The sequence below is a fragment of the Rhipicephalus microplus genome, unplaced genomic scaffold (genome assembly GCF_043290135.1).
Source record: "Rhipicephalus microplus isolate Deutch F79 unplaced genomic scaffold, USDA_Rmic scaffold_12, whole genome shotgun sequence".
NCBI lineage: Eukaryota > Metazoa > Arthropoda > Arachnida > Ixodida > Ixodidae > Rhipicephalus > Rhipicephalus microplus.
The window spans coordinates 22875551-22891227 of NW_027464585.1; the positions used below are offsets into that span (position 1 = coordinate 22875551).

Below are 15677 nucleotides of genomic sequence, written 5' to 3' on the forward strand. Positions count from 1 at the left end.
ACCGGTAAATTATGTGTCATTTAACAGGAGTTCCATTTACTGAGAGGTGTACATGGGTGCAGAATACAAGCCTAAAACCAAGCATTGCAGAGGCAATAGTTCCGTTTAAGCAGTAGTTGCGTGTAACAGATTTACGTTTAATGAGAGTCTACTGTACTTTTTCAGGGACGTGCCCAAGTACCTCTTGTTGCAACCCTGTTCTTTGCATCTGGTCCTCGTCCAATGGTGTGTGTGTGTGTGCTCATTTCTCTGCAGGTGGAAAAGCAGCAGCAGTCAGGCTGTGAGCGAGGTGTGCCCCATGTGCCTCTGGCGGCATTGCCGGGGAGCTGAAGCGCGGGCATCGTTGGCCGGCATGCGTGGACGCCCCCCTCGGGCTGCTCTCCACAGCACCGGCCAATAAGCCATGAGTACGCCCCCCCTCTTGTGTCTCTCTCTTTTCCTTATAGTGTGCTGTATGTACGCAGTGTAACACCAAAATCACCTTCAACATGTGTAATAACTGAATGCATTTGAAGAGCACAAAAGCGTTCATTTCGCTAGATGTTTGAGTGGAAATGCACTTCTTGCAAACACATACATCAAAATCCTTTGTGCACATCACAAGTAATCATTGCTTATGCACAAATTCAACATCTCATTTTGTATTGCTCACAAGTGTACCGTTATGAGCAAAAGCCCTTGATAGTGTTTATGGCATAAAAGATGTTATTTTTTGCTAGGTGGGCATGGAGGCTGAAATTGTGTGTGAATACAGCCCAAATATTAATGTTTTACCAGTGCCATGTTGCATACGGCTCGGCCAAAAGAAAGTTTCTTTTGTTCGCAGAGTTTTGATAGAAATTGTACTTCAAAACCATATCAGATTTGGTTAGTTAATAATTGTTCTTAGAAAGAACTCGGACGACTAATAAAGACAACTAAAAGACGAGATATATGCAGGGAGGGCTGCACTTTTCATAAAGCATGTTTTTAGGGACAGCTTTCTTAGTATTTGGCAAATCTCAAAAAGACTAGATATGTTAATGTGTATTCATATTCTGAACAATCTGCACATACGTTTAACGAAGTAGCTTGTATAGTGTACACACATTCATAAATATGCATCACCAAACTCTCAAGTGTGTTTTGGGAGACTAGTTGGGGGACGTATTTTGTTAACCTAAACTGCACTTGGGATGGGACACCAGAGTAGAGGCTGACGGGAGGAACGTAGACTAACTACTGATTTATTAAAATCACATAGTCTTGTCTCTTCGAACAATGCATGCATGCAAAAAATAGTCGCCACCACGTGACAATAGTACACTCCCCCCAAAGGGCATGTAAAATCGTGGATTACTGTACATGGACCCAGGTAGGTGTGTCACTGATACATCTGTCTATTTTTCTAGGGAAGAGCTTGCTTTTCTTGCTTAGACAGGGGTCTTGATGGAAGTGCGTACTAGTATCATCCTGCAGTCATGACTGTTTTTTGAGCCACACACATTGCTCCAGGAAGCAAGATTGTGTGATTGCAGTAAATCACTTATTAATCTACATTCATCCTCTCTGCTTCTACTCTAGTTTCCTGTACTGAGTGCTCTTTGAGTTTACATAATATCAAACTCATAAATCCAAGTTATGAATCTCCCCTGGAAAACTAGCTTCTGTAGGGCCAGAGTAGAGGTTTCTGCCTTGAACCATTTGTGTGTATGAGGTGTTCTGCGTTATTCCCCAAGTTCAAGCTCTTTTTATTTTTCCTCTTAGGATTCACTTAGCTGTTCCACGGCTCTGGTGTTTGTGCCAAGTGATTTGTTTCATATACCGTTCACATTACTGCTTTTTCTGTGATGGTACTGTACACTTTGTTTGCCATACAGCAAGCACTCCTTGGCAATGACGATCTCAAAATTGTGCACCATCTAAGCCTTTAGAAGAGCAGTGCAGGTGCTTCACAGTGAAAACAATGTGGTTTAGTTTTTTTTTTAATTTAATAATACTGTCAACCCTCGCTTGAGGGTCATAACAGGGAGGGAGTACAATATAAGTACAAACAGAACACCTAAAAAAAACACTAAGCAATAAACACAGTAAAAGAGAATGGGCAGTACTTCAACCATTACCAAAATAAGCATCAATTTCTCTGTCAAAAGTTTGCACATCGGTACTATTAATAACATGTTGGGGTAAAGAATTCCATTGTTCTATAGCATCCGGGGAAAATGACCACCGAAAGATGTCAGTGCGAGCGCTGAAAGGTTCAATGGGGGCATCATGATTCAATCTAGTGCTATGTTTTCCGGGAAGGCGTATGTACTCATCTTTAGGTATCTTGAATATCCCTTGGATTATACGAAATAATGTTTTAAGTTTTTGTTTCCGTCTTCGAATTTCCAGTGATTCTAAATTGCATGAATTTAGCATATCAGTTACTGAATCCCGCCTTCTATATCTAGAGCACACAAACCGAGCTGCACGCCTCTGAATACGTTCTAACTTGGTGACCAAGTGTTTCTGGTGAGGGCTCCAAACCACAGAGGCGTATTCCAGTCTAGGTCTAATATATGTGTGGTATGCAAGCAGCTTTACGTGTTTCGGTGTTTTATGCATCTTTGCTCGTAGAAAACACAGTTTTTTAAATGACTCAGAACAAACCGATTCAATGTGACGGTGCCAAGTTAGGTTGTTCGTAATTGTCACCCCTAAGTATTTAAAATGGGGCGTTTTACTGAGTTTATTGCTCCCGATGTTGTACTGGAAATCGAGAAAATTTTTCTTGTTGGTAATGTGTACATATGTTGTTTTTTTTTTAAGTTAATTTGCATATCCCATTTGCAACACCACAATTCCAAATCTTCAAGGCACTTATTCATCTCGAGTTGATCATCAGTACAGCTTACAGGCATATAAATCAAACAATCATCAGCATAAAGTTTCATCTTAACAGGTGGCTTTACAATAGTACTTATATCATTTATGTACAACAAAAACAACAGCGGGCCAAGCACGGACCCTTGCGGCACGCCTGAAAACACATCTAGCGTAGCTGAAAAAGAACCATCAATCCTCACTGCTTGCTTGCGTTTACTCAGGTAGGTGCCAATTCAATTTAAAATTTCATCACTGAATCCCATTTTACTCAGTTTAAAAAGCAGTTTAGTATGCAGACATTGCAGACAGCTACTAAAAGGCTGCAGCAAGGGCTAGTTGCTACGTCATGTTGTGATGCATTGCCAGGTATGATACGAACCGAAAGAAACACAGTGTTGTTTCTCATGTCATACCTAACAGTGAGAAACATGGTGTGACATGGCGTTGCACAAAGCACTGCAAGGCATTAAGAATGGAATTCCAACATATACATGTGGCCAGTGCTGAGGGGCGGTCTTTCTTGTAGCTCACTGACAGCCACATTCTGAGCATCGCACACCTTTCATACATACTATTTGTGCATGTCTTGACGCAAATGGCTGCATAGAAGGGAGCTGGCGTGCTGCAGGTAGTGGGAACCTGACCGAAGCGGAGCTTCTGGAGCGGGCTGCAGAGGAGCGGGCGGCCATAGTTGCACGCTACGACCGTGGCCGAGAAAAGGAAAATGTCGCCCAAATCGACCCCTGGGAGGATCCAAAGTTTGAGCTGTACCACGTCACCGACAAGTACGGCTTCATCCAGTGAGTGTCCATCGCAGCAGAAGATCGTTTTAGGGCTGCTTTTGTCAGGATAACAGGTTATTTTCGAAGCCAAACCTACCTGTTATTTCATACTGAAATCATGGCACTCTGTGATGTTCAATTTATATTTTTTGGTGTGTGCCTTTAACAGAGTAAAGCCTCTCAAAAACATGCTGCATTTGGTTTTTTGCTTGTGCTGCTGTGGTGCTACAGAGACTGCAGTGCTTGGCTGCTGACCTGAGAGATGTCAACATGATTGCTGCTATAGCATTCGATTTTGATGAAGCCGAATAGCTCAAGGCCAATGTACTGTTCCGATGTTGGTGCAAGTTGGAAAAATCCCGGCTGGTTGAAATCGTCCATGTATGCTCTCCACTATGGTGTCTCTCATAGCCTTAGTTGCTTTTGGACACCATTAAACCAAACCCAGCGGCGAATGTTGTGCAATAATGACTTTATCCCTTAGCTAGGTCAGTTTTTGTTGAACTGTTTCACTTCCCTGAGAATGCTCTACAGTAAAAGCTTGTTTAGCTTGGATTTCCTGGGACCGGAGAAATGTTTGAATCAACCAAATTTCGAATCATCGAAATTGTCAAGAAAACAATAAACAAAAATAGATTTTGTCAATACTTTTTTCTTCTCTTCATGAATACGTAAATTCTATTCTTAACAAAGATTAGAGCAGTTTAAAAGCCGCAATTTCTGCGACTTGTACCATCGTTTACAAATGTGACTGTTGCTCAAGACCTTCTAGTCTCTACTAACCTGAAACGTGCTTTCCCAAAATTAACTAGAAATACTCTTATCATTGTTACCGTACAGTTGGCAGAGATGGCAATGGTGATGTAAACTGCTCTGCCTTGTTTTGGTGGTGCAAAAACACCATTTTGATTCCTTTATGTCATATACTTCATGCTCGGAATGCTCTGGAAGTAGCTCTAATTGGCTGCATTGTGGTCTAATATGATGCAAGTAGCGGGAGTTCTATGCCATTTAACAAGACATCAGTTTGCCCGTGCCAGAGAATGTGTCTCAATTACCCGATTTTCCAAATTAACTTTTGATGCATCAACAAGCATTTGGTGTGTATTTTTTTTTTCTCGTGGACCCGACTGCAGCCTTGAATCTGCAATATTTCTTTTTGTAAATTGAGACACTTTCAAGAATTGGCGAAAATGAGCGATACTCTTTGGTAAAAAAAATGGTAGCATGAATAAACTATAGTTTGGGCTTACTGGTTCATTGAGCTGTGGCAAGTAAACAAATTTGTAAATTGTTTAATGTTTGGCTGCTAATATAATGAGTAAAGCATTCCTGTAATGGTGTCATGCCACTATAGTTTTGTCGTTAGCTATCTAATCTGTTCATTCACAGAGTCTGCTTTCTCAGGTAATAGGCAGGTGATCTCAATTGCTTGGTTTCATAAAAAAACGTGTTAAGAAAAATGGTGGCATGCTTGTATTTCACTGGAAAAGGAAGAGTGTATCTGTTCTCTGGCATTTTCTTGTGCATCCTCCGTTTTCGGTAATCCTCAGCAACTGTAGTGACCTGGCGGTTACTGTGACAAACTGCTGTGCCGAAAAATGCGGCTTTGACCCTGGCCACAGTGGTCAGATTTAAGCGGAGATAAAGTAAGAGGCTGTGTTACGGCATGTTAAAGAACACAAGGCGGTCAAACTTATTCAGAGCATTCAACCTCTCTCATATTCAGCCAGAGTCTCTTAAGGTGTTAGATCAAACAACCAATCTTGCCTAACATTTTCTACTTCATAGAACTGTGAAGAAATTTGGGATCTACTGAAGCAACATCTGTAACGATACACTTAATTTTAGTTTTGCCCCCTCATTGACTCTGACATTGTCATGTAAGTGCTGTCATAATGAGCCATGGGCATGACTGATGACAGTCAGCTGGTTATTAAAAAAAAAGTGAAATGGATTTTAACTGTTAGATATGTTCAGTTCTGAAAAGAAGACAAGAAAGAGGAAAGGGCATGCTTCTTCCTTGTTCTCATTCTGCACAAACTTCCATTCTTGTGGGTTTGCACAGATCCTTGTTCAGTCGGTGAGGCATAAAGAGAGTGTAGTGACACGATGTAGCATGCAGAGCGTTGACCTTTGCTGCCTTGTCTGTTTCAGCAATGAGCGGCTGCCTGAGAAGTACACGGTTCACGAGGCAAAGGTGAGCTTACCTGGACACTGCACGCGACACCACCATTCAGTTTCTCCCAGTGATAGTACCTAGACGAAGATCTGGCACCATGGTCTATGCGAATTTCCGAAGGGGTGCTGTGCTGCAATGGGAATGATATGTGTCTGCAAGCCTTTGTGTTGGCCAGTTTTAAGCGAGGCTTCGGCTCGGAAGTGAACTGTGCAAATCAAGGTTTTCTAAAACAGCTTTGTAAATGGATCCCATTAGGTCACTTAACATTTCAAAACAAAATTTCACTCACCTGCAGGGTATCAGCAAATGACGAAAGGAAAAAATGGAACACTGCCTGTGTTGTTTCACTACGGTGCGTAGTTTCTAAAACAACTCATGAGAACAGAACTTCTGAAAATTATATAAAACGTGAGAGCTGTATGTTGGGGGCCTAGTTTCCAAGACATTATTAAAAAATTTAACTGCACTAAAGATGAGACGCCACAAAGTTGACAGCACAATCGCAGACTAACAGCTGGTTTATTGAAACATACTTCACCCTTATAAAACAAACTAAGTGCATGTGCAATGACAGTCATGACCACGTGACTAGTTGCATCAATTAAAAAGGAAATCTACATTTATTTATTTATTTAGAAAATACTGTGGTCGCTGAAGACCAGGTAGGGGGGGAACATTACAATAAACAATATATGCAGACATCGAGAAAAATTATTACAATAAACAAGTTTGCAAGAATATAAAAAGGGTGATACAACAAATGTAACGAAAATATAACAACATATATATATATATATATATATATATATATATATATATATATATATATATATATATATATATATATATATAAGAATAAACAATAGCAGAAATGGAGTGATGTCTTAAAGCACTAAGAAAAACAATATACACATATGCACAGCCAAATTTATACACACGGAATGTCTGAAGCATTACAAATACCGAGGATTAAAAATCCAAAGGATTGATATTGCACGAGAGCAGTGTATAGACATAACAAGCACTAGAAATATAGAGAAGGTGTGCTCATGTCACAGTTGGGATGCTCCGAGCAACACTTTCTGAAAGTCATCACATGAAACGACATCAGGTGGTAAGCTATTGTATTGAATAATTGTTCGGGGAAAGAAGGAATTTTTAAAGATGTTAGTCCAAGCGGAGTATGGGAGCAGGTTTTGCATATGACGATGCCTAGATGCGTAAGGGGAAAATGGTTGTATGTATTTGTGGGCAGGAATATTCAGCTTGCCATTATAAATGGAATGCAAAAATTTCAGGCATGCTATTCTGCGGCGTTCTTCAAGTACAGGGATGTCGTTGCCTTTCATTAATTTTGTGAAAGAATCAGTTGATTTAAACTTCAAAAAAATACAATGTACAGTGCGTCTTTGAACCATTTCAAGTTTTTGAATATCTTTTTTGTAAAAAGGTTCCCAAAAATAGGCGCTTTGTACGTGGGCATTTTTGATTTCCGAGGGGCTTTTTTCAATATGTGCCTCAGAAAACCAAGCTTACAAGGAGCTGATGCACAGACATTTGTTATATGTGTGGACCAAAAAAGTGTGCTTGTAATGGTTACTCCTAGGTATTTATATTCATTTACTTCCCGTACTGGTGTTCCTTGGACGTGATATGGCTGTTTCTTTTTTTGTCACACGCAAGCGTATTGTTTTGTCAGGGCTTGATGTCATTGACGATGGAGTACGCCACTCACTAACATGTGTTACTGCAAGACTTAAGTCAACCTGATCTTGTTGAAATGTCACTTTTTTATACAGAACACAGTCATTAGCAAACAATCTGATAATAATGTTAAACTCAACCATGTCATTGTGTGTGCTGCATTGTGTACATGTTCTCGGTATCATGCAGAAAGTATTATATAGGGCTGACCAAGTGGTTTCTTGATGATAGACTACGGGAACATGATTACAATGCAAGAAATACTTTCAGCAGGAGGATTTTTGCTAGCAGTGCACTGCAAAGGTTGTGGGTGCTCCCCGATCCTTACAGCTGGTCTTGTAATCAACTGACACTTGAAATTAAAGAAGCTTGAGCTATAGCAGAAATGGAAAACTTGTGTGTGATTTCACCATCATTTGCACTGACAGATAAAGAAATGACGTTTCTTGGAATGACACCACGTGCAAGGTGTGTTGTGTTTTTAAGATGGATGGAAAGGGCATGAAATAAACAGTTGGAAGTTTAGCGCCTACCTTTCTAGACGTCTCTGTCGTCTTTTCCCTTTTATTTTAATATGTGCCGTGCTAATACCAGCCAAGTTAAGTGCACTAGAGGGAACTCTGGCGCTATGGTAGTCATGGGATGGGTAGTGCACGGATTTGACAAATGTGCGTTCTTTTGGCTTCGTTTGGCTCTGTGTGGCCTGAATTCCAATCACCGATTCAAATGTGCTCATGAAGTTCACAAGGGTGTGTTTTTATTCAAAACGAAACCAAAACGAAACAATAAATAAAGCCACAGGTGCGTCCGAAGCCCGCAAGCATGTAGAGTAAGCAAATTTGCATACTACCAATCATTTCCATATTGTTGAAATATTGCTGTGCCACAGTCATCTAGTTAATTTAAGAGACTCTGTGCATACAACATCTCGCAGCGCTCTTGGTGATTGGGAAACATGGGACTGTATTTCATATGCGGCAGCAGATGATGCTGACGATGACAGAGACTGGCCCCACTGCTAGTGTTTTCAAGCATAACATTGTGGGATATTTAATGAAGGTTCGGCATGTGTAGTGCGAGTTGGCGTGAAATTGATCCTCGTACTCGAAGTCGCTGAGGCAGCACATTTCTGCGACCAGGGCTCATTGTGCTCTTTTGCATTAGTGACAAGAACAGGCATTCTCTAAAGACAATGTGTACAAGCAGAAGGGAATTTTAGAATATCCTATGTCCAAAGCTTTCGCTTGAAATTAGTAGCACATTTTTTTTCATGTACTACGCCTCTGCGTATAACCAGATTGCTAACTGGAAACTGGGGAGGGGGAGGGAAAGATTTCAACATATTGCCATAAAACTGCCTTTCTTGTCATACCGCAATGTCAACTTGTGCACTGAAATTAGCTCACTGCAACCGCCATCCAAACGCTAATTTTCAATTTTCTGCATATTTCATCTAGGCTATACACATAAAAAATTAAATAGGGTACAGGTACATACTTGCTGGTTACCTTGAAAATAAGTTTGGCAGAATACTTCTGGGAGTTTGTTGCATAAAGCTACAGAATAAATCCATACAGATTACTTGGATTACTTCTTGCTTGATGTAAAATTAGTCGGTCATTTTTCAGCTTTTTGAACTTTCTGTACTCACCATGTTAGTGTCTCAGCCTATTGTTAGGGGTGTGCAAATATTGAAGTTTTCGAAAATTTTTGGAATAGTGTTTACTATTTGATTCCATATTCACAAGATTTTAACTATTGTATTGGAATTTCCCGTAGGCAACTACAGTCAACGTTCAATTGACAGTGGCCTCTTCAAATTTTTAATATGCTTCACCCTGTCACACTTTGTTATTGCGGCAAAGCTGCCTTTCAGATTCTGCTTCAGTCTCAAATGTATCGACTTTAAAAAATGCTTGCGCCAATGTGGAGATGACAGCTTTGGCAGAGGTCTAGTCTAAGTGAATACTTTTTTGCACCAAATAATGCACATAAATACAATTAGACTTTTGAATTGCCTCATCCTCTATGAAACACTATCCCGTCGGCACTTTGTCAACCTAGCTAAAAAAAACACTTTCATGTTGCTATTTAAAAAGGATATGCTTAGAAATTCTGTCAAACATTTATTTTCTGTAGTTTCACTTCGGAGTATAAAAAAAAATTCAGAAATGTTTCAGAAATATTTGAAAGATACTCGATTTGTTTCGCACTGAAAGTTGTATTTGAATTCCTGTGATCTTACTTGTGTCTGCATCTGGTTTTTTGCTCTACGAATATGATTACAAGTCAGCATATTGATTCATGCTTCACTGCAATATTCTAGCAGACCATAGAGTGATCATAAAGTGAGATAGAAAAGGTCCATGGTTTGAATTCCAGACCAGTAAAAGTTTTTGATAAAAATAGCAGCTTTCTTTCTAGAAAATTGTTTCTTAACTTTGTACAATAAATAGCTGTAGGGGAATCTCTCCTATAGAGGTAGTTGTGTTATAGAAAATTTTTGGTACATGCTGACAAAAAGCATAAAAAATGTGCAGATTGATAATTGAGGGCCACACTGAGTGTACTGTGGTAGCTTTGACGACATTGCCTGCAAAGTATAAAATGGAGAGTGCATGTGTTATATTCACCGCTACCTACCAGCCAATTCAGAAGAAATCGTCATTCTCAGCCTGTTAGTTCACTGCACAATCTCCAATGCAGCCGATAGTATCTTGTGCGAGCTAGTTTCATTTTATTGCTGTGAGCTTCCAAATTTCGTCACTCCATCTAACTCTCTGCCTTCCCATCCATTCGGTTGCTTGCTCTTAATGTCCGCCAGTTGTTCATTCTATGCATTGTATGACCAGCCAAGGTCCCTTATTTTTTTTCTGCTCGATGTCAGCTTAGATATCTGCAAGTCTTGTCTGTTCTCATTTTGCCTTCCGCAATGTTATTTGTATCATTTTTTTTCAAACTACAAGCTTGGAAAGAAACATTAGGGGGTTTTGAATAGTGGCCCCGAAGCTTCTTGCATATCGACGCTTTGGGTCCAGCAGGAGCGATGAGTTTTCGAATAGCGTCTGCGGCGCTTTGGACACTCCCTATTCTATGTCGCTCTAATCTTGGTAGAGAGCCATCACTTCAGTGGGTGCCATCGCGTTTGTCTGACCCAAAACTTTTGGGGCAGGCTTTGGAACTTCCGATAAATTCGAGAAATAGGGTTCCCAACCCAAAATCCAAACGCAGTTTGGGTTTTGCACATGCGCAGTGACCTTAACTCTATTTCTTTGGTACCTATTCGAAAACTTCCTTTTTTGTGTATTTGCTAATTAAGCAGTGCGATGGCCAGCAAGTATCCCATGTACTTTTTTAATGAAATTATTGAACATCTTCAAGTAACAATACATATAAAACTGAGCCTGTCTGAAGTGTTGATTTATCCTCTTTGAGGTTATCTCAATAGTTTGGGGGCCGAGCAAGGCAGTCTGTTTGATGCTGCATCATGCCATATCTGATGCTGTATTGAGACGTAGGTTATACCGTATTTACTCGCATAATCCTCGCACTCTTTTTGCCAGAAAATCGATGCAAAGTTGGGGGGTGCGAGAATTACGCGGGGAAAACTTTCCACGAAAACGCAGAAAGCGAAAAAGAAAACGAAGAGGCCGCAAATCGGGATTCTCACACCAGCAACTCACAGCAAGCTTTAAGAAGTACTAATTAGAACTTACCTCAACAATAAAAGCAGCGGTTCAACACAAGGCAAGATTTATTTGAGACACAAAAAGTGGAAGCAAATAGTCGAGAATTAGAATACCATACGCGAAGCTTGTGGGCGTTGCGGGCGTTGCGGGCGTAGCGGTAGCGGTCGGCGCTCAACAGGAGCCCTCAAAAGGTAAGCGTAGGACGTCAGTATTGGGCTGATGGCTATTTAACAGAATCGTCTGCAGTTTCCTTCTGAAGAAATAAAGTTTATCATCAATCCCAGTTTTAGGCACACGGCAGGCCCAACGCGTCTTGGTGGATTTCAGCTGCCATCATCAGTAGCGAACACAAAACTCGTAGGCTCCGAAGGGCCTACCGGAGGCCCTGTTGCCATTGTTTAGCGCATGATCTATCATTTGCAACTTGAAGCAGCCGTGTGGCTTCAGTATCACCCCATAACGTGCCAAGATTACCGACACAACGTACATAACACGCCGCAACGTGCACTGGCCACTTCGGCTTGGATTGAATCTCCGTATGCTTGATACTTAAGAGATGGCGCCAGATGGTGGGCGCTATCATCATTAATGGCTGGAACGAGCAGACATTATTGCGGCAGTTTTCGGGGGTGCGATAATTACTCGAGGAAAAAAAAATCGTATTTTTTCTTGGGTGATGTGGGGAGTGCGAGAATTATGCGAGTGCGAGGATTACGCGAGTAAATACGGTAATGGCATTTTGGTTTCACTGCAATGTGCTAGGATCTTGTTCAACTTGTATCTTGTGCTTTCTCGTGCGGTATGGATTTTGTGCAAACAGATACGATACCGACGTTTATTACTCTGTGGAAACTCCTGACTGTGAGGGCTGCACTGACCAGCAGTCGTCCATTGTGCAGGTTCGTGACCAGGAGAATGTGCGTCTCAACAAGTGGCGCAAGATGCTCGAGAGTTGGGACAAGTACTACCCGAACGAGAAGGCAAGTTCGTGTGCCCACTCGTGAGAACACAGTTCTGGCAAGACTAGCAAAGTCCGACTATGCTCAGAAAATGTTGCAGGGGAGGGGTGTCAGGGCAGGGGTGTCGCTTCCCAAATTGCAGAATCCCTAATCGAGCAGTATGAACCCTTGATTGATATGTGGGGTTTAACGTCCCGAAACCACTATATGATTATGAGAGACGCAATATGAACCCTAACAAAGACTCCTGCCCTCCAATGAAATGTCGAACGTTGCCTAAGATATGTGCTGGACTCAGTGATTCTAATTACAATTGAAGAAACCTGAGGATCAAATGCTGTGCAATAATTCCTTTGTATAGTTACTGTAACAAGCTGGCTGAGTGTTGCCATTACGCACTGTTGACACAGAGAAGTTCCATGCGGGTCGATTTGAAATAATCACAGCTAGGAGGGCTCACAAAGTAATATGATCAAATAGTGTGTACGATGCAAAGCTAGGACAACTATTACATAGATGAAAGAAGTGGCTATGTGCAATTAAGGCTTCAGTGCAAGCCAAGATGGACCACTAAGAATAGGAGAGATGAAAACTGGTGCCAGTGCTTGTCTCTTCTATTCTTTTTGGGCCATCTTGGTTGGCGCTCAAGTTTTCATTTTGAATGCTATGTATCAAGTAGGCCCAACCAAAGTTTTACTGCTACATGCAAGACGTAAGTAAAGATAACAATTACTATTGTGTGAATATGCAATTAGGTTGCCTAAGTGTAGGATCTGTGCTGCTAAATACCAGCAATAAAAGATTTCTTATTTATTCTTACAGTTTTACCAGTGTGTCTTTCCCACTAATTTCCCTCTCTCCTGCTAACTTCTCACTGTGGTGTGCATTGCCTTCTTCCTCTGCTTCTCTAAACAAAAATGGCTGATTGTCCAGCAGGAGCGAACCAAGAGCACCAAGTACACCACTAAGGTACGCCTGCACTCTGTCTGCACTCTTGCACCTGTCCATGTGTGCACCTTTTCCATAATTCAACAGCAAGCTAGTCGATAAGTGCATTAGCACACCATCTATTGCACTTTAAATCAAGAAATTGGTATTACCTGGCTGGGTTTTAGGACGCATGTGGTGATATGCTCGAAGTGAAATGATGAAGCAATGCTTGTCGCACATGTACTATCTGCGTCAAATGATGCGCAGAGCTGCCAAACAGGACGCGCGCGGCTGTCAATCGTGATAGCCACATGGCATGCACTGAACCATCGCAAAGGCTTGCCGCTGTTCGAGTTGCATTTGGCGCTGATACATCCTTTTCTGTTTCTTTGTCTTATTTTTTTTTTTAGGTGTCGCACCCTCACCCTTGCATCGCATAGTGAGGGTGCGACTTATCGAAATAAAAAACTAGTTGGAAGTCGGCGCTCTTTGCTTCTATTGTCTTGTCGTTTCCCAATTCTTCGATACGCTCTTAACACCATTTCAAAATATTCTAGCCAGTAGGTTATACTAATTAAAAGCATGAAAAACAAGCACAGATTCCACTGAGATTGGTATGGGAGCTGGCGCTTTCAATGTGACAGATTTAAACACACCCACTCACTACATCGTATCTCGCCACATGGAACGACAAATGGCTTTCATCCGCCAGAGTGCAATCACAAAACCTGTATTTCTTCATCAGTAGCGCTCTGTCAATCATGCAAGCATTCCATTCTACTAATGCTTGTGTCCACTTGCTTCTTTCACCTAAGCTCGATAAATTATCTTGCCTGTCATATTGATAATAGAATTTTGATGATACAATTACAGTTGATCTGAATTTCATATGAATTTCAAGGTATGCTCAGACTAACTATGTTACATAAATTGTGCTATGATTTGGTGTTATATGAACAGTTCCCCCAGCCACCACGGATCATACAAACATGCAATTAACCACTGCACACAAGCGAAAAGGCTTGTCTTTAGAAGGCCCGTTCACACTTGGCCTCAAAGGGAATGAATGCAGGAAAGCTCACCGGAATTTCCCTTGCTTTGCCGCCTAAGTGGCCGGAAAACCACGTCGCAAAGCCGACGTGAAAAATATCAGGCGGAGACCGATTTTTCCACCACGCAAACAAATCACCTTCCCGCTCGGTTTTGGCTGCACTAGCCCAAACCATGTGATTTAATTTGGGAACAAAATGCCACAAATTCAATGTTTTAGCAAAGGTGTCAGCAGCGCCTCGCATCGTCGAGGCAATTGCAAACTACTCATGCAGCGCGACCAAGCTCACACCAAGCTCACAGCCTCGACGAGGATGCATTTATTGAGAGCCTGGTTTGAATTAAAATCCCCTAGAACATTGTAAGTAGAAAGTACAGCAGCAGCAAGTCGGCATGCCCCTACATGTCTCACGTAGGGGCATGCCGTGTCTCGCGTAAGGGCTGAATCCACCGCTGCCGCAGGTATGTCCGCTCGTGTCATTTCTACTCGCATACCTCCCGTAACAGCGTTTAAGGTGTGAACTGTTTCTTTTTAGTGCGTTGCGTGCACAACTCGAGCTTGGTAGGAATTTTAATGCTCAGTAAATAGGCGAAGTGGAATAAATTTACAAAGTGGTGAGGATGGGAGTGGGGAGGGCATGTACGAGGGGCAAAACGAATGTGAACATTTATGACGTACGTGGATGTGTTTTCCCTGCCGCTCTGTCGTTTTTTTTTTTGCTTCGCTTCTCAAGTGTAAATGCTTTATCGCAATTTTTTTTTTTTCTGTCAACTTTGTGGTGCAGTTTTCCAGCAGCTTAGGCAGCAAATCGAGTGAATTTAGTGAGTTTTGCAGCCTCCCTTATAGGCCAAGTATGAACGCACCTCAAGTGCCAGCAGCGTGAGTGAGGAAACCGCAGCAGTTTTATTCCTTTCATGTGGCTTTCTTAAGAGACAGCAAAGACAGAAAAGTTGAAAAACAGGCCATGGACTTTTCAGTAAGAAGTAGTTGACCCCAATAGAGCTTTCGTTTATTTCAATCATCAGTTTCAGCTAGCTTTAGTTCATACGAATTCAGGATGATACAAATATTTTGTGTGCTCCATATGAATTCGTATCATCTAGATTCTACTAATAACGAAACGGATTTTCGTTTGATCCCTTGGGAACACCAGAATTTCTGGCACATAGCATTGCCTAACAGATCCTCCTGGCCCCTTTTTTTTTCATAACTGCCATGCTGTTTTTGGCAGCATTTTTTTATCTCAAAAGTTTAGAGGTGGCTGAATGACATTTTCTGCTCTGTATGCCATGACATAAAAAACTCCAGGAGGGACACAGTCTCGTTATGCAACCCCTGGCGATGCCACTGTGTGCAGGAACTATGAACTATTTACCTTGAAGTGTGGGTTCGCGTTACTGCAGATTTTGCATATTAGGTGGTTTCATGGCTTAGCAACACCACAATGCTGTCAAACCACCTCCTCAGATGGATTACATGTAGTTGATGTATTAATTCTTACGAACAATTAAAAGTTTCGAAAGTTTTTAA

The 15677-nt window shown here is 41.4% G+C and overlaps 1 protein-coding gene across 3 annotated transcripts in view; it reads left to right on the forward strand.

Annotated features, from left to right (window-relative positions):
- The first annotated feature begins 271 nt into the window (after positions 1 to 271).
- The window catches only part of LOC119166692 (USP6 N-terminal-like protein), a 138150-nt gene continuing 122744 nt past the window's right edge, over positions 272 to 15677 (forward strand). For 2 of the 3 annotated variants that reach the window (XM_075882405.1, XM_075882406.1), the window contains exons 1-5: positions 272 to 407; positions 3479 to 3650; positions 5790 to 5832; positions 12107 to 12187; positions 13103 to 13135. In XM_075882405.1, the coding sequence (XP_075738520.1) occupies positions 404 to 407; positions 3479 to 3650; positions 5790 to 5832; positions 12107 to 12187; positions 13103 to 13135 (333 nt within the window). In that variant the 5' untranslated portion in view covers positions 272 to 403. The remainder of the gene's footprint in view (positions 408 to 3478; positions 3651 to 5789; positions 5833 to 12106; positions 12188 to 13102; positions 13136 to 15677) is intronic. The other variant, XM_037418013.2, reaches the window with a different exon arrangement.